At 39.7% G+C, this 19221-nt stretch overlaps 1 protein-coding gene across 2 annotated transcripts in view; it reads left to right on the top strand.

Moving 5' to 3' along the window:
* The window catches only part of LOC126297580 (host cell factor 2), a 234210-nt gene that overhangs the window by 9963 nt on the left and 205026 nt on the right, over positions 1-19221 (top strand). For both annotated transcript variants that reach the window (XM_049988548.1, XM_049988547.1), the window contains exons 2-3: positions 1179-1327; positions 5639-5799. In XM_049988548.1, coding sequence (XP_049844505.1) covers positions 1179-1327; positions 5639-5799 — 310 coding nt within the window. The remainder of the gene's footprint in view (positions 1-1178; positions 1328-5638; positions 5800-19221) is intronic.

Raw genomic sequence — 19221 nt, 5'->3', positions numbered from 1 at the left:
AACTTACTGCAGGGTCCTCAACCAGAAATGTTTTAGGGAGACCAGCGAATATTCCATAGAGTTCGTGATGTTGGAGAATAGGAGACCTGCAGTAATAGCAATGTGAAGGCCATAACATGACAAATAACAGCTTAGTTAGTACAATAACTCATAAGTGTTTAGTATTTTATTGTGGCATTTAAGTGTCATCCTCAGTTAGGATATGAAATGCTTTGTGGATATCACTTGCATTGCTTTCATTACATCAGAGTGATGAAATATTTTAACATTACAATATACTTCCACATAAGGCAAGGAATGCCAAAACTTGTATTCAGTAACCCCCCTGGAAATATCCTAACAATGATTTGACAGCCATGTTGACTCTGTATGTCTCAGATTAAGCTTTTTGAGACTCATTGACCTGCTGGTACTATGGAGATGTGGACAGCTTAGTGAAAGTGTGGGAACAAATATTTCTCTGAAGGTCTGTGTCCATTGCACATAGCTTGCTGTACATCGTTGTTGGTATTGGTAGTGAGGTGTTCTAATTGTAGAATAAATTTATCTATTCTCTTTCTACTATTTGTCTGACTATATTTGTGGTGGATTTATGTGGCTGCATAGTCGTTTGTCCAGATACGGACAGACCAATTTCCCAATAGTTAACAGTCCAGATTGCTGGTTGTTGTTCTATCTATGGGTGAGTGATGAAGACATGTATTCTTGATTAAAAGCTGCAGATTATAGTGACCCAATTAGGCTTTTTGTGTCTAGAAGAAGATTCAGTGTAACACAGTCTCCCCCCCCCCCCCCCCCCCCCCCTCTGTATTTAGTAAAAGAAACAAGGTGGTGTAATGTTTAACATGGAGTTTTCACGTGGGGGATTATGATAATTCAAATCCTCATCTGATATCTAGATTTTTGGTTTTCTGTGGGTTCAAAAAATCGTTTGAGGTGAATGGTAGGATGGTTCACTAAATAAAAAATATTTAAATAATAATATGCCTAATTTCCTCCGTTGTCCATGAGAACTTGAATGCCATTTCTGATTACATAATTTCTGCCAGAGCTACTAACCTTCCTCACTTCATTTTGTCTGTCTTATTTTGAACCAGTTTAGTGCTTGGGAATTTTCTATTGCCTTACAAAATTATCTTCAATCATTGGAAATATATTTTGTACTCTTCTCTCAACAGCTACAAACCAGTGGTTTGTACCAGCAACAAAAGGAGAAGTACCACCAGGATGTGCAGCATACGGGTTTGTTGTAGATGGCACTCGAATACTCGTCTTTGGGGGCATGGTCGAATATGGAAAATACAGCAATGAACTGTATGAATTACAAGTAAGTGGGAAAAAAAAGTTGTTGCAGTGGCAGGGACTTGCTGAGTATTACATAAATTTGTGTGTAGTGCACTATTTAGTACGTAAAACACGAAGTATGTTCATACTTAAGATTTAATGCTCTATGAATAATTACTGTGTACGATTGATCTTTTTTTAATTATGTGTCCCATAAACTATAAAAATGATTATATTAAAACTGTGTCAGAGTGGGACTTGAACCTAGGCTGTAACCATTCACAGGCAGTGCTCGTGCCACGAAAGAAAACGTTAAGAGTTTGAATCTTGGTCCAGCACATGTTTTCAGTTCAGCAGAAAGTTTTGGAAACACATGGAAGTAAAGTTTCTCCAGGTATACAGGGTGGCCCATTGATAGTGACTGGGCCAAATATCTCACAAAATAAGCCTCAAACGAAAAAACTACAAAGAACGAAACTTGTCTAGCTTGAAAGGGAAACCAAATGGCACTATGGTTGGCCCGCTAGATGGCGCTGCCATAGTCAAACGGATATAAACTGTGTTTTTTAAATAGGAACCCCCATTTTTATTACATATTCGAGTAGTACATAAAGAAATATGAATGTTTTATTTGGACCACTTTTTTTCTTTGTGATAGATGGCGCTGTAATAGTCGCGAACGTATAAGTATGTGGTATCACATAACATTTTGCCAGTGTGGACGGTATTTGCTTTATGATACGTTACCTGTGTTCAAATGGGCCGTTTACCAATTGCGGGAAATGTTGATATTGTGTTGATGTATGGCTATTGTGATCAAAATGCCCAATTGGCATGTGCTATGTATGCTGCTCGGTATCCTGGACATCATCCAAGTGTCCGGCCTGTTCGCCAGATAGTTATGTTATGTAAGGAAACGGGAAGTGTTCAACCACATGTGAATTGTCAACCACGACCTGCAACAAATGATGACCAAGTAGGTGTTTCAGCTGCTGTCGCGGCTAATCCGCACATCAGTAGCAGACAAATTGCGCGAGACTCGGGAATCCCAAAAACGTCAGTGTTGAGAATGCTACATCAACATCGATTGCACCTGTGCCATATTTCTATGCACCAGGAATTGCATGGCTACTACTTTGAACGTTGTGTACAGTTCTGCCACTGGCCACAAGAAAAATTATGGGACTATGACAGATTTTTGCATGCGCTCTATTTAGCAACGCAGCATCAGTTACCAGCAGCAGTAACATAAACCGGCGTAATATGCACTACTGGGCAACGGAAAATCCATGATGGCTGCAACAAATGGAACATCAGTGACCTCGGCAGGTTAATGTATGGTGCGGCATTATGGGAGGAAGGAGAATTGGCCCCCATTTTATCGAAGGCAATCTAAATGGTGCAGTGTATGCTGATTTCCATGGTAATGTTCTACCGATGTTACTACAAGATGTTCCACTGCATGACAGAATGGTGATGTACTTCCAACGTGATGGATTCCGGCACATAGGTTGAGTGCGCACGATCACAGGATATGACGTCCCCGGATTTCTTTCTGTGGGGAAAGTTGAAGGATATTTGCTATCGTGATCCACCGACAATGCCTGACAACATGCGTCAGCGCATTGTCAATGCGTGCGCCAACATTATGGAAGACGAACTACTCGCTGTTGAGAGGAATGTCGTTACACATATTGCCAAATGCATTGAGGTTGACGGACATCATTTTGAGCATTTATTGCAATAATGTGGTATTTACAGGCAATCACGCTGTGGCAGCATGCGTTCTCGGAAACGATAAGTTCACAAAGGTACATGTATCACATTGGAACAACTGAAATAAAATGTTCAAACGTACCTACGTTCTGTATTTTAATTTAAAAAACCTACCTGTTACCAACTGTGAGCCATATGTTTTTGTGACTATTACAGCGCCCTCTATCACAAAATAAAAAAGTGGTCCAACTAAAACATTCATCTTTATTTACGTACTACACGAATATGTAATAAAAATGGGGGTTCCTGTTTAAAAAAAAAACAGTGTTTATATCTGTTTGACCTATGGCAGCGCCATCTAGCAGGTCAACCATAGTGCCATCTGGTTTCCCCCTTCATCCTAGACAAGTTTTGTTTTTTGTAATTTCTGAGTTTAATGCTTATTTCGTGAGATATTTGGCCCCATCGAAATAAATGGACCACCCTGTATAAACTATGTAGCAGATGGATTCAGATGAGATTGGCAGATAGTGCAAAGGGGTGTAAGTGATACAACCACTAGAGATGATTAAAATTGTTAAATTATGGAAAAATAGCAATACATCTTTGAAGGTATGCCTGCAGAACCTGTAGGATGGTGCTCAGCTTTTTCTGCTGAGACATTGTTGTTATATGTAACAGTTATCAATGTAGGAAAAATAATGGTGAGCAAATAACTGTGATAACTCGCCCATTGCTCTCATTCCAGTACTTCTTTCTGATAAAAACAAATAAGTTTTGGAATCCGGGTGTTTCTTTTATTACATAATACCTGTTTGATTTCCCTAAACTCCTCTGACATGAGCTGTTGCTCACATGACTGATGGAAGTAGTTGTGACCAAACAAAAGAAAAAGATCACCAGTTGATATTTTATATGATCTGTGAAGGTGTTCCTGGGTCAGGAATCAGTGTTGTATTAACAGATTTCACATTATGTAATAAATTCTTATTTGGAAAGAATTTTAAAAAAATGTGCCGCTATAGGTTTTTCTGACTTAAGACACTGGTGAATAGTAATCTGAGCTTCAACAGAGTAAGCATTAAGGGCAGACAGTGTCAGGATTATTGTATGTCATCTTGTTGACCTTTGATTTACAAAAAAAACATTAAAGTAGTTGCCTCTAATTGCATATTTTGCTTATAGCACCCTTTCACTGATTAAGGACCTGCCATTAACTGTTGAAGAAAGCCTGAATAGTTCATAAACAAGCTTCTGGGAGGAGAAAATAAAATTTATGGTTTACTGCCCAGTCCATGCTAATCCTTTTTAGTGAAGCCATTCTGGTATTAGTTCAGAGAAATAGTGGAAAAAATCTAAATTATGATGAACGGATGGAAATTAAAACCCAGTAATGTAAATCACAAATGATTGCACATGCATTAAAATTCTTCAGTGTGCACTTCACAGATCACAGTTTGCAAGGGTGTGCTGGACAGTAGGCCTGCTTTAAGGCATTGTGGTTCTATCATATTTTATTCAGTAATGGGAATTTTAAGCTGAAATTTAAGCACTGTTGCAGATAGATGAAATTGTGTGTGTGTGTGTGTGTGTGTGTGTGTGTGTGTGTGTGTGTGTGTGTGTGTGTGTGTGTGTCCAACAATCTGGTCCCTTACACCGGTTTTAGTAGCCCTATTTAATGAAATAATAGTGACTGCAGCTATTATGTATCTTCTTTGTCACAATGGAAATAGTATCACTATTAAATCATAGTTTCCATTGTGAAGGAGTGCTGTTAATGAGTATATTATGTCAACCTCTTTATAAGACTGTACCCATGCAAAATGGTGAGTAAGCCACAGTGATTCTTTGTGTTGGAAAATTTCTCATAATTTTCCAAGCACTGATAAACACACAAAGGCTGGGATTTGACATGATAGTCAGGGGCAACAGTGAGAGCCAAAAATGGAAAAATGAAGAACTGGAACTATGTCCAGCAGTGCTAGATTGTTCTGACATTAACAGACAAAAAAATGTTAAATTTATTTCAGTGCCTGGACAAAATGGTTGCTGGGGGGGGGGGGGGGGGGGGGGTTGTGGCCAATAGTATTGTGAAATTGGTGTAACTGCTGCCAGCCTTTATTTAAATACATGTGCTGGCTGGTGCAAATGGAGAACAGTATACACTGGTTGTTACACAAGTTGTGTACAGAGGTACCCATGTCTTTCTGCATATTTATATAAAATCACAATTTTTCTCATTTTATCTTGTTTTTAAATTGAATCATACTTCAGATGGGTGCTTTAAGGGACTTAACATATACAAGCTCATAAATACTTACAAAGTCCTGAGAAATTTTCCCCAACACACCATTAGACATTGTGGTTTATTCACGATTTCAGCTTTGAGTACATGTCACATAAACAACATGATGTGGTAAATCCTCCTTCAATGTTCATATTGTTCATAGTAAACCAGATGAAAGTACTAATATTTGTCATGATGGTATGGTAATGGCATAAACATTTGTATCTGTTGCTGGCTGCAGCAGATTAGTATTAAATTTGTAAGTTGTAACTGACAGTGCTTGGGGAAAATGCAAATTTTGTGGTGCTTGCACTTGTACAAGGTGTACATTTAAAAACATTTAAATTAAAGGCTAGCAGATGGGAGTGGCGGAGGTTACGACCCCGCCCTCCGCGGAATGGACACCCACCGTGCCCCAGACTTGGACATAGTTTCACTCTCACCAACAGTAAGGTCTTCCTGTTTGGAGGCTTGGCAAATGAGAGTGATGATCCGAAAAACAACATACCAAGGTATATATAAAGACAATTGTAGATTTTTTTTTCCTCATGTCTATAATTTTACCTCATTTTTCTATCTTTTCATGGTGTATGAAAATAACTGCTGGAAAAATTTGTGACCTTTCATGTATTATGTTCGTGATATGAGAACATATCAGTAAATATATAATTAACTGCTTTGTGTAGCTGCATGTGTTAATGTATTTGTTAAAATATTTGTGGAGAAATGTTACTGTAGGTGTAAATGTACATTTGCTTCCTGTGTATAGATGTTGTGAGTGCCCACTATGTTTTGTAATACTGGGAGTATGACTCTATATTTAATGTTGTAAATACACCTTGTAATACTTCATAGCAACTTAACAGATGGGGGGGAGGAATCAAGAGGATGCAAAAAATACATTGTTTTCTCTCATTCAAAGAAAAAGCACTAAAAGAAATAGTTTGAACCCAGGAACTACACACTGGCAATCTTAAATGGTTCGAGGTTTGGTGAACGTTACATGAATTTGAAGATGTAACTGTACAATGTTTTACCAGTAAATGAATTAAACTGCATCAAATTATCACTGAGAAGGGTATGGGGCAAAAAAGGTCATAGGGGAAATAGGAATGGAAATGTGTTCCAGGGGAGGCACCCCCATTTCACTCAAGGAGGTGATGCTATTTCTGTCTGTCTCACTCCAGTATCAGCTATATGCAAGCGGCCCACCAGCATGAAGTAAATCAGGCGACCACGTGGAACATTCTCCAATACAACTGCCACCATCTATATGACTTAAAGCATGTGCAAGCCTTACTATCTAAAGAGTTGCCACACTTGACCTCTTAGCAACAAATAATCCTGAGTTAATAAAGAGTATCAAAACCGATTCAGGGATTAGTGAACACAAGGTTGTCGTAGCGAGATTGAATATTATAATCCCCAAATCCTTGAAAAATGTACCTATTCAAAAAAAGCAGATAAAAATTCACTTGACGGCTTCCTAAGATACAATCTGCACTCATTCCAAGTTTATAATATAAGCTCGAAATTTAGTGCAGACTTCAATGTGAGATGCTTATAACAGTTACCACAGCGAAACTTTGTCTCGAAACCTTCCAGAAAATCCAAAGAGATTCTGGTCATATGTGAATTACGTTAGCGGCAAGAAACAATCAATGCCTTCTCTGCACAATAGTGATGGAGACACTATCAAAGACAGTGCTGCCAAAGCAGAGTTACTAAACACAGCCTTCCAAAACGCCTTCACAGAAGAAGACAAAATAAATATTCCAGAATTCGAATAGAGAACAGTTGCCAACATGAGTAACGTAGAAGTAAATATCCTCGCAGTAGTGAAGCAGCTTAAATCAGTTAATAAAAGCAAGTCTTCTGGTCCAGACTGTATACCAATTAGGTTCCTTTCGGGTATGCTGATGCATTAGCTATATACTTAACAATCGTATACAACTGTTCGCTTGACGAAAGATCTGTACCCAAAGACTGGAAAGTTGCACAAGTCACATCAATATTCAAGAAAGGTGGTAGGAGTAATCGACTAAATTACAGCCCCATATCGTTAACGTTGATTTGCAGCAGGATTTTAGAACATATATTGTGTTCTAACATTATGAATTACCTCGAAGAAAATGGTCTATTGACACACAGTCAGCATGGGTTTAGAAAACATTGTTCCTGTGAAACATAACTACCTCTATTAACATGAAGTGACAAGGGATTTCAGATCGATTCCGTATTTCTGGATTTCCGGAAGGCTTTTGACACTGTACCACCCAAGTGGCTTGTAGTGAGATTGCTTGCTTATGGAATATTGTCTCAGTTATGTGACTGGATTTGTGATTTCCTGTTAGAGAGGTCACAGTTCGTAGTAATCGAAAAATGTCATTGAGTAAAACAGAAGTGATATCTGGCGTTCCCCATGGTAGTATTATAGGCCCTTTGCTATCCCATCTCTATATGAATGATTTTGAAGACAATCTGAGCAGCCGTCTTTGGTTGTTGGCAGATGATGCTGTCGTTTATCGACTAATGAAGTCATCAGAAGGTCAAAACAATCTGCAGTTGGATCCCTCCCCCCCACGGAATCTTCTCACGAAATTCTAATCACCAACTTTCTCCTTCAAATGTGAAAATATTTTGTTGACACAGACTTACATAGGGAGGAACGATCACCATGATAAAATCAAAGAAAGATAGAGGTGTTCATTCTTTCTGCGCGCTGTACGAGCTTGGAATAATGAACTGTGAAGGTGGTTCGATGAACCTTCTGCCAGGCACTTAAATGTGATTTGCAGAGTATCGATGTAGATGTAGTTTTGCCACTGGTTCATCGCACAGGCTATCATGGTGCTCGGGTTTTCCATTCATCCTACTCACAGACGAGGCTACCTTTATGTGGGTTGCATTGTCAACCTTCACAACAGTCGCCTGTGAGCTACAGAGTATCACTATGCTATGGTGACAGTGAAGCTGCAACACTGGTTGAGCCTCAGTGTGTGGGCAGCGAATATTGGCAACCGACTTGTGGGACCAGTCATACTTCGACAAGGTCTCACAGGCTGGTCATATCCACACTTTGTGTGGGTGTCACTGCCTCCCCTGATGGAAGATTTGCTTTTTGTTGCACAAAGGGTAATGTGGTTACTAGGTGATCACACTCCATTGTACTGCCCTCTTGAGTGTGGTTCTAAAACACTAGTACACGCAGAACACTGCCTCTTGTGTAGTGTGTTATCAAGTATGCTTTGTCACTGAAACCTGCACTATCAAATATTGTTTAATCTCCACGTTCAAGTTAGCATAACACCTTCAGAATGTCTGTGGTGATATGTTCATATAACCTTCGTATTCTCTCAGGTATTGTTTCCTGCAGTTTGTCCCAATTTAGCAAAATCACACCGTGTATTGTAATTACGTCAGCAGGTCAGTCAATGTCAGGATGGATGAGTGAGGTGGTGACATCACAAGTGTCTGAGGCCTAGCTCCAAAGGCTTGTGAGTGTTTCTTCTGCTCAAAGGTATCGGTGAACAGTGGTACCTGCAATAACATTCTATGAATGTGATTGCCACATTGAATATTTCCTTTTCCGGCGTGCAGGAAGAGGGTTGGGCTGCTCGCTCAGATGGTGCCGAGGAATGCTAGACGCAGCACTCGGCGCACATAGCTTGCACCAGGTCAGCATCTTCTCACAGCCACAGCTGTGAGATCAGGCAGTAGTGGTAGTATGGAATGATGTTCAGCCACAGCTGGCAGGCTGACATCTCTTGTTTGAAGTCCTCAAACAGGCAGCAAGCGGCACATCATGGTTCACCAGTAGAGTTAACCTCTAACTAGTGAGTCAGTCATTCCTTCAGGCTCAGCAATGCAGATAGGAATGACCAGACACAGAGGATGAGATGTCTGAAACAGGATTATTTAAAGCCAGACGTCATGTCGTTGTAGGAGGTTAGAGCAGCTACGTACTCTCGTTTAACTACAGGTGTCAGCAGGCGTGTCTGTGCTGTGGTGTCTACTAAAACACCATGGAGAGGCAGGGCTTTGATGTTGCATGTTATTGCTCTGTATTGTAGAGTTTGCAGAACAACAGTCTGGGGTTGCTGTCTGACTGCAGAGTTTGCTCTCCTTGCAATGGCTCTGCTCACTGTGTGGTAATGAGTTAAATGTTGCCCTGGTTTTACAATATTCGCTCTCTTCACAAGCTCTAGATTATGGTTTTTGACTCGCAGACTTTGTCCTTTTATGGTCTGTGTCGAGCAGTAGATGTGAAAGTTTATGGGTGAAACAGGCAATGGGCTTGCTGTGCAACGATCTTCCCTTCAAAAAATTCGACACAAATTTTGGGTTGGTGTCACTCTGGAACAGACTTCATATACTCAGGTTATATTTACAAAGGGTTACATTTAGCAGTTATTGTATAACAACTTTTTAAAAGTGGATTATACTGCTTATTACTGTTCCTTTCCTTAAAATCTGAATTTAATCCCTAATTACTGTAATCTGATAACAAGTATTAACACAAGTCAGTCTAGTTCCTATTGTTTACGAATGGTAACAGGCAATTCTATAGGGATCTGATATGATGATAGGTCTGAAGGACTTGCAGCTTCACACCTTAAGTGTCAGTAGGTCATATACTTTGATCAGCCATAACATCATAACCACCAACCTAGTAGAAATATGAACCCGTCTAGGTGATAGCTGCATCATCTGACGAGGAAACACTGCCAATCACATGCACAATGCATGTAGTATCAGTGAGTGTGCTGTCCATGGGTAGGATGAGGAAGGCATGCGATCTATGAGAGTTTCAGGGCATATTGTGAGGGCGTGGGCTTTTTGAAAACTTCATGACTTATCGGGTATTTGAGGAATGCTGTGGTGAGTGTCTTCAACATGTGGTGAAAACAAGATGAAACCGTGTTGAGACATGGGGTTGAGCAGCCACCCCTTGTTACAGATGTCGGACGTCGTGGGCCGTGGAGACCAGTAAAACAGGACAGGCAGTGAACTGTTGTGGAACTAACGTCAGTCTTTGATGCTGAGTACAGTAAAAGTGTTTCTGAACACCCAGTGCACCAAACATTTCTAATGACACGCCTCTGAAGCCGACGATCCATGTATGTCCCAATTGGCAACTTAAGACTGGCACGGGCACATGGCCATTGATACTGGATGTTGATTTGAGAGGCAGAGCATTGCATGGTGTTATGATACCTTTTTCATCATGCCAATGGGAGGGCACAAATCTGTCATCTTCCAGGGGGAACGTCTTGATACCTGTACGGCGGGACAGAGAAAAGCTGGTGGTGGCTCCATAATGTTCTGGGGAATGGTCACGTGGGCATCCATGGGTCCAGTGGAGCTCTTGCAAGGCACTGTGATGGTTGCAGACCATGTACACCCTTTCATGATGATTGTTTCCCAGTGGTAGTGGCACTTTTCAGCAAGATAATGCGCCTTGTCAGAAGGCCAAGAGTGTGATGGAGTGGTTCAAGGAGCACAGTGGTGAGTTCCAGTTGATGTGCTGGTCCTCCAACTCGCCAGATCTGAACCCGATCAAACACATCTTGGATGTAATTGAACATGACATCAGAACTCGCGCCCTCTTTCCCAGAATTTATGGGACTGAGGTGACGTTTGTGCAGTTATGGCACCAGTTCCCTCAAGCGACCTACAAAGGCCACATTGCTTCCATGTCATTGTATTACGCGCCAAAGGTGGTCATACCAGCTGTTACATAGGTGGTCATTATGTTCTGGCTGATCAGTGCAAGTTGTATAGTAGAAACATGCACAGTAATAACATTCTGGCCATGTTGTTCTCAGAACTTTTGAATATGCCTGAACGCCTGTTCTGTATTAATACAACCTTTTTCTTCTGTGATTGATTAATTGGCCAAGTATAAGAGTGTTGTATTCAAGGTAGTGGTAAGAAAGATTTGACTCTAGACAGGTAGGATATGTGGAAGTTTGTCTCAACATTGATGTTGCCAACTCAGTCATGGTCATGCCAATAACAGTTTTTGGTATGACAGTTGACCCCTGCTATATCACAAGTCTTATCATTGATCAAGAGACCATTCGTCTGTAGTTCCATCCTTTTCATGCTCCATGCTTCCCATCCTTGTACCAGTCCATTATTACAGGTTCTGCTGAATAGACTGAGAAAATCCAGTGGTTTCCTATTTCCTGAAAATGTGGTTAAGGTTTCAACACACTATGCAGCATCATGTTCACCTGTGAGCAGTTTTCTCGTGTAAATGTTTGTCCATTTGTACCATCCTAGTTGGATAAATACAGGATGCGGCAGAACCAACAAAGCAGTTTCTATAGATTACTGCTGGGTCTGTGGTGGGGGTAGGCAGTTGCACGTGGTCTGCCTTTGTTCATTGACTCCATTTCAGTAGGTAACATGGTCTAGACCAATGCACATCGGGGTTTTGCCATTCACACTTATGAAGACAACAGATCTTGATTGCTATACAGCGAGCTTTTCAGTGACAGTTCAACATTCCATGCAACAATGCTGTTCCTAATGCAAACACAACTTGGTCCTAGGTTTGGCAGTTGGAGGAAACTAATAGCATACAAAGAACAGATACACATGGCCGACGCAGATCCGTCAGACCGCCAGAAAATGTGTAGCGGGTGGGAACAGAGTTCAAGAATTGCCGCAACATTCTGCTCGGTGGCATGCTTTTGCATTGGGGATTTCAGACTCCAGTTTGAGGAGGATTCTACAATGCGATTTGAAGTTCCATCCTTTCAAAATAGAGATTGCTCAAGAATTACACCCAGCAGACTACGCCAACCATCAAAATTTGTGTCAGCAAATGCTTGCTCAGATCCCTCTTTACGCAGCTTTCATCAGTAGTGATGGGTGTGTGAATAAGCAAAACTTTTGCTACTAGGCCGAAAATAACCCCAGAATTATTCATGAAAGACAGCAACATTCTCCTACAGTGAAAGTGTGGTGTGCCATATCACAATTTTGCACTGTAGGTGCTTACTTTTTTGAGGAGGAAGGAGTGACACTGACAGTGAATTCTAAACATTGTTTCAGTGTTGCAAAATTTTCTGCAACCCAGAATGGATGAGATTGTTGAAGAACATGGACTGGGGGAATTGTGGTTCCAACAGGCTGGAGCTACTGCTCACCCATCTCGAATTTCACTTGATGTTTCGAGAGAAATGTTTCCGGGATGCCTCCTCTCTTTGAGGGGTGATGTCTGGTGGCCTGCGCTGTCACCAGGTTTGAGCATTTGTGACTACTTTCTTTGGGGATATCTGATGGAAAAGTTTTTCAAAAGTCGCCCTCACACCTTAACAGCTGATTGAGGAAGTGAATCCCATTTTTTCCCACATGTAGCTTTCTGCATCACTACATCCATCACTTGAGTCACCTGTCTCTTGTCATTCGAAAGTTGCAGCTCCTGTTATTAATGATTAATCTTGGAGACAATGATTTCTTTATATGACTCCTCGTGTAATTCCCTGAATATCTGTTGTACCCTGCAGATCTTGTTTCTAACTTTCCATAACTAAACAGTCAGTCCTAGCATCCAGCAATGACTAGTGTGCAATAAATCTGATCAGAAAACAACACTCTAGAGTTCAATGGTTGGTTCATGATTGCACGTTCCACTTGTCCAATGACTTGTAGTGGCATCATGAATACAGTTACACTGTGGGGTGTCCCTGCTGTTGCTCCACTTAGTGGAAAGGAATGCCCATCAGTTCCCCTTCCTTCTTCAAAGAGTATCTATATGACATTATCTCGTAGCACTTTCTTTTTCACCTACTTTAATTTTTTGATTTGCTGTGGTACTTTTACTGGAATTTGCAGTAAAAACATCTGTCACATCTCTGAATGGCTTCACTCTGTTAATAAGTACAGTGGAAGTCTTGGTAGGTAACTGCGTCTTAACATTGATTGGGGTGGCTAATTTATAACTTAATATGGACCATTATATCTCATTAAATTTTTTACTCTCCCTCCTGTCGTGTATGAATTGGCAACCAACAACCAATGGTAACCTCTGAAATAAGTAAGTTTACTTGCTTACTGTCCCACACATTTTTACTTTTCCAGTCCTTTTGTATTGGTTTGCTGAACTCTTTGCCATGCCTCCCATGTTCTTTTTGCAAATTTATTCACTGACTTGATGTCGTATCATAACTTCAGTTACAGTATGTCAAAGGGAGATGACATTTTTCTTCTGTAGATGACCCCATAGGGTGGCAAACCAGTACGAGTATGGATTTCGAATTCTACACACTGATGACATAACTCAGATATGTGTCCCAATCTGCATGTTTGCTGTTTACATATTGACTCAGCATCTTCAGTATTGTTCAGTGAACATGTTCTGTACATCTGTTAGCATGCAGATGAAATAGGCTTGTCCATAACTTGCGAATGCAACATACATGGCATAGGTGTTGCAGCAAGCCGGATAAGTTAGTACCCTGATCAGTTACTGAAAAATTGAATTCTGAAATTGCCATAAATCTCACTATCTCAGTAGCCGTTTGCTGGTCATAAATTGCTTTTCTAGGTGTAAACCTGGAAAAATGGTCAATGATTCTTAATATGTATTTATTACTAGCTGGAGTTCAGTTAAATGGACCCAACATATTAATCCTCGTCATTTCAAAGAGTTTTGACGCCTCTGGCAGCCTTCAAAGAGGAATCATGTTGTTGCTAAGATCTGACTGCTGTGCACATGGTGTGCAATTCTGCACTTGAGTAGACTGTAGGATGTCCTGAATTGGTTGCTATATTAGCAGTGTAGTTGCTAAGTCTCCCCCCACCCTGCCCAGCATATGAAATTTCTTGCATCTGGATTGTCAAGCTTCTCACTGGGCATGTTTCAGTTGTCTATTCATATTGGTGGGCTTACAGTTGTTGGTGAGCTGCCATTTAAGTTTTCACAAAAAAATGAAAGTAAGTTTTTTTGTAAAAATTGTTGCATTGTTCCTCAAAATATTCGCATTTACAGTTAACACACACATTTGCATACATTCAAATTAGTTTTTGGAACATTCTCTTCACTCTAATGTTGTTTTACCAAAAATGTAGTTGTGTACGGATTTTTATCAGCTTGCCATAATTTTTTTTGTCTGAGAGGTGAAATGAAGTTGTTTGGTAGTAAATCTGGTGGTGCACGGGATTGAGTAGCATGACGAGTTGCATCAAACCAGTCTTCGGACTGAAGACCACAACAATAATAATATCTGGTGCATAATGGTGATAAGTCATAAATTCAGTGTTTTTTCTTTGAGATAATCAATTTTTGATGTTAAGAATGATCCAACATAGTTTTTTCTGATTTCATTGATGTCTTCTGTCAAATGTATTGTTGTTTACCATTCAACATTGAACTGTTAATTTTCTTGGAAGTGCTTCACTGCTTCTGAAGGTTTTAATTCACCTTGCAACACCAAAAAAATTGATTGCAGCTTAATTTCTGACTTTTACAAATATATTAAATTTTCGTCTCTGGTTACAATGTTGTATATGGAGTGAGCATTTCCTTGGTCAAAATTTTCGAGCATTTCCTTGCACACATTGACACAAACCTGATCAGCAGCTTCCACCTAACTTTGCAGAATCTAGATGGGTGAGATTTTTGCCACATATAAATATTAACACACATTCCAATGCAATCCATTCTTGGCTATGTCTAAGAGGGTGCTTCTGTCCCTTGTAAGTCACCTACTGATTCTCTTCTATCATGTTGGATTCCGTGTTGATTTTGGAGAAAATAATTTTGGCAATCTCCATGGAATTAATTGCTCACCAGGAGCAATACTGCTACAAAATTCTTCAAACCAGATGTAAACAGTCTTTCGTGAAAGTGAGCGATTTTCAAAAAGTTTAGAGAAGTGATTTGAGGCATTGTTATTGAGTTGATCTTTCATGGGTTTCGCAAACAATTGTCCAACCAATTCCTGTTCTTGCACAACACTGTAAACACACTACTTGGCCAGTTTGACTGCAATTTGTTTTAATAACAAAAATGATAAGTTTTAAATCAATAGTTAAATCATATCTCAATATTGCTATCCAGTGGGCAAGGTAGTGTTTGGCAAGCACAAAGACAAGCAGTAGAAACTCTTGCCGTGTGCAGGTGAACATTATCTTGGTTAAATGTAAGCCTACAAAGGGCAACAAAACAGGGCGTAGAATGTCAACGTACCATTCTGCTAAGGCTGCCATGGATGGCAACCAAAGGGTTCCTGCTATGAGAACAACTGGCACCCAAACTGTCACTCCTAGTTGTGTGGCTTAATATTGGGCGACAGTCAGGTTTGTATCCCACCATTGCCTGGGTGTGTCTCAAGACAGGTCTTCAGCCTGAAATGTCATTGACTGGAGTAGAACAGTCTTCTTTGATGAATCTGGCTTTGAACTGAGCTCTGATGGCCAGTGAAGACATGTCTCGTGATATTCTCGACAGCATCGAGATACCAACTTGAATGTTGCCCGCCATACGGTCTGAGAGCCAGAAGTGATTGTCTGAGATACCATTTCTTTTTGTAGCAGGACTCCTTTGGTTGTAATCCACAGTACTCTGACAGCAAAGTGGTACGTTAACAATATTCTGTGCCCCATTTTGTTGCCCTTGATGGCAAGCAATCGTGGGCTTACATTTCACAAAGATAATGCCCGCCTGCACAGGTTTTTCTGCTACTTGTCTTAGTGCTTTGCAAACCCTACCTTGTCCAGCAAGGTCACTAGATCTCTCGCTAATAGAGAATGTTTCGAGCACTAGGGGTAGGACCCTCCAACCAGCTCAGGATTTTGACAATCTAACATGCTAATTGAACAGAATTTGGTGTGATACCCCTCAGGAGGACATTCCAGAAGTCCATGAATCAATGCCGAGCCAAATAATTGCTTACATGAGGGCTAGAGCTGAACCAATGCTTTATTGACTTGCACAATTTGTGGTGCGCTTTCTTGTGAGTAAATCGTCCAATTTTTCTGGAACGGTAGTCATTTGTGTGTACTTGTCCATGGTGGTTTGTTGCTTTTTATTTTAATTTTATTTTCTTAAAGGTTGTACTTAATTTGCGATCCTCCTGAAAGTTGTACTTTCTTTCCCATGTAAGTTCATGGAAATATAAGGTCTTTTAGAGTGGACGTCAGACTGTGGGTATGTGTACAGTGAAGTTCATTCGAGGGGGATTAACTGCGAAGACAGTGAAGTATTTCAGCTTATACTTAAGGCTATATGGAGACTGGGAAGCATTTGCCACTTCAGGTATGTAGAGAGAGATCTCTCTACGCTGAGGGAGTTTTAATAAAATTCCTGATAGTGAATATGGTTTGCTTGTTAAAGTTTCGTATAATACTGTGTGATAAGGAGACTGCTACGTTGGTGGTGGTGGTTTGATGGAAGCACAGGAGGAATTGACATGAGATTGATGGACTAGGTAATGAGTGCTGAATTGGTTAACTGAAGTTACTATGAAGACATGATACGTACTGTGCTAGGTCATTTTCATCTGTGTGTCAATGCGTGACTCTGACCTGAATACCAACAATAGCCTCGCCTTCAAGACTACACACACCTTGCCCCAGTACTAATATAAATCATTAAATCTTAGTCAAAGATGTTTAACTGAATGAATGTTCTAGGAACTGTGCACAAACTACACATCTGACTAAAACAGGAGTACACAGATGATATGCCCTGTATAGACTCTGTCTATATTAAATTCATCAATAGTGTTGCAATGCGCTAAAGAGATGAAGGCTTAACACACTTTTGCATCAGTACTTATTATTATAGTAATTACGATTTGATGAAATCTTGTGCACATTGCACTTTATCTGAAACCTAAATACGCTTGTTCAATGAGCTGTAACGTTGGTTGCTATTAACAACAGCTCAACAGATCTTGTAGCTTGCGCCGATTACGGCGGTATTGTTAATTATCTAAATGATTAAAATTTCTTACTGACACCAAACAACTTTAAACCTCTGAAATATCTATAGCTATTGCTGAGTATTTACATTATTCACACTAACAATCAGTATAGTTTACTACTCAAAAATCTTCTCTCACTACCATAAAACAAAACGCTTCAAAACACGTAGCTAATATTTAACATGACAAATGTTTCACTTAATTACAGTAAATCTCCATTTCTTTCATCTTTGTTCAGTTAAATTCAATAAACCACTCCTAGTATGATAGGTCTGAACCAAAGGTATAATTTCATTGTAAATGAAATGAGCAATATAGCAGTAGCCATCTATGTGATAATATTAGTTCTCTTTACGGTTGCAAATGTTATTTCTCATTGTCCCTTTTCCTTCCTTCCTTCTTTCTTTTTAATCCTTAAAATAACCATTAAGTGAATAAAAAAGTTAACACCCTTGCCTTTTATTTAACGGAATCTAATTAAATCTTTTCTTTCTAATTACTGATTTTTTAAAAATTGTAATAAAATCTCAATGTGACAGTGATTCTTTGAGTCTAGTTATTTGACCTGGAAGGCCAACTTTTAACAACTGCGCACCAATGTAGCTCTTTACTATTTACGCCACTTGCATATTTTTCAGTGGGGATTCAATCCTTGTCACTGTATAATTATACACTGAACATGGAATTCAGTTTAACTTTTCTTTATTTGCATCGAATTAATCTCTCACAAACAGTTTCCATGTGTATTAGTGACAATCAAAAAATTAAACACACAAATCGGTATAGGAAAGATAAAACAAAACACAAACAAAAATCCTGTGTGCCAGCACAAATTTTGTACTAACTTTAACATAACAATCAAGGCTCATCCACTTCAGGAGTTGGTAATAGCATTCCCTCTGATAGCCCCGAAGTTAAATTTGCCATTTGCCACCCTACCGAGCAATGGAATTGAATATCATCAAATAACATTGATTGGTTCTGGTGGGGTATGAAGTCTATTTTCAAATATTAATATCATGTATTTTCCAGGCAACAGTAATTGTGTCCTCTGTTACATAAGTCACGCCGATTCTGGTTCGTGGCTTTATAAAACCCCAATGGAGACTTAAACTCAGTGGTAGACACAATAACAATTATTACACGTAGTGCATACTCGAATATATACACTATCATGAACTGCTCAATACTTGACTGCCTTAGAGTGGGTGGCCAAAATCGCATAAAGACCGCAACTGCCTAATTACCTTAGAGCACACATGAATACAACATCCACCAAGTTGTTCAAATACTGCTTCTGAAATCTTGTCTGCACCAGGAAATTCAAGAATCATGCTCTTAAGTCCAGTCCAGGTACTGAATAACACTGTCAGACATAAACTTATCCAAATATGAACCACAGTTCAGAAATTAGAGTGTAATGTTGCAAAAGCATGCTGGCCCATTTCTTCCTACACCATGTGAACACTAATAAGCTTCATTCATGCTATTTCAGAGTCAGTTAACCGTATTTGATCATAGAAAAATCTCCCCAGCACTACGAGCCAAAATAAACTCAAATCAATTAGTTCAACATATCCTACTTTTTCTCATGGAACGATATAAATTGGAGCTGATACACTGCTAAACACATGTAAGAACTTGGTCACACTAAGTTCTGATTGACAACACCGACCGAGTACCAACTCAATAATTCAATAAACGCTCTTGACAATATTCTCTCACAGTGTATTAGCCACAGGCCCACCTAAATCTGCAATCTACTGTCTTTTCGAGTGACTGTTAGACATGATGATTAATTAGAGCTTGTACCTACCAGTTCTAGTGTAAGCTACTCTAGCAACAATCAAATCAGAAATGAACTTCTAAATTCCAAAAACCATAGGGGAACCAATTTAGAAAACCACTTCACAATTGCATTGCTTGTAACAAATGTAAGTTCCTTGCCCCATCATCTTGTCAAATAGTGGCCAGCTTGATGTGATGATCTCT

The sequence above is a fragment of the Schistocerca gregaria genome, chromosome X (genome assembly GCF_023897955.1).
Source record: "Schistocerca gregaria isolate iqSchGreg1 chromosome X, iqSchGreg1.2, whole genome shotgun sequence".
In the NCBI taxonomy this organism is placed as follows: Eukaryota; Metazoa; Arthropoda; class Insecta; order Orthoptera; family Acrididae; genus Schistocerca; species Schistocerca gregaria.
This window is presented reverse-complemented; position numbering and strand designations above follow the sequence as displayed.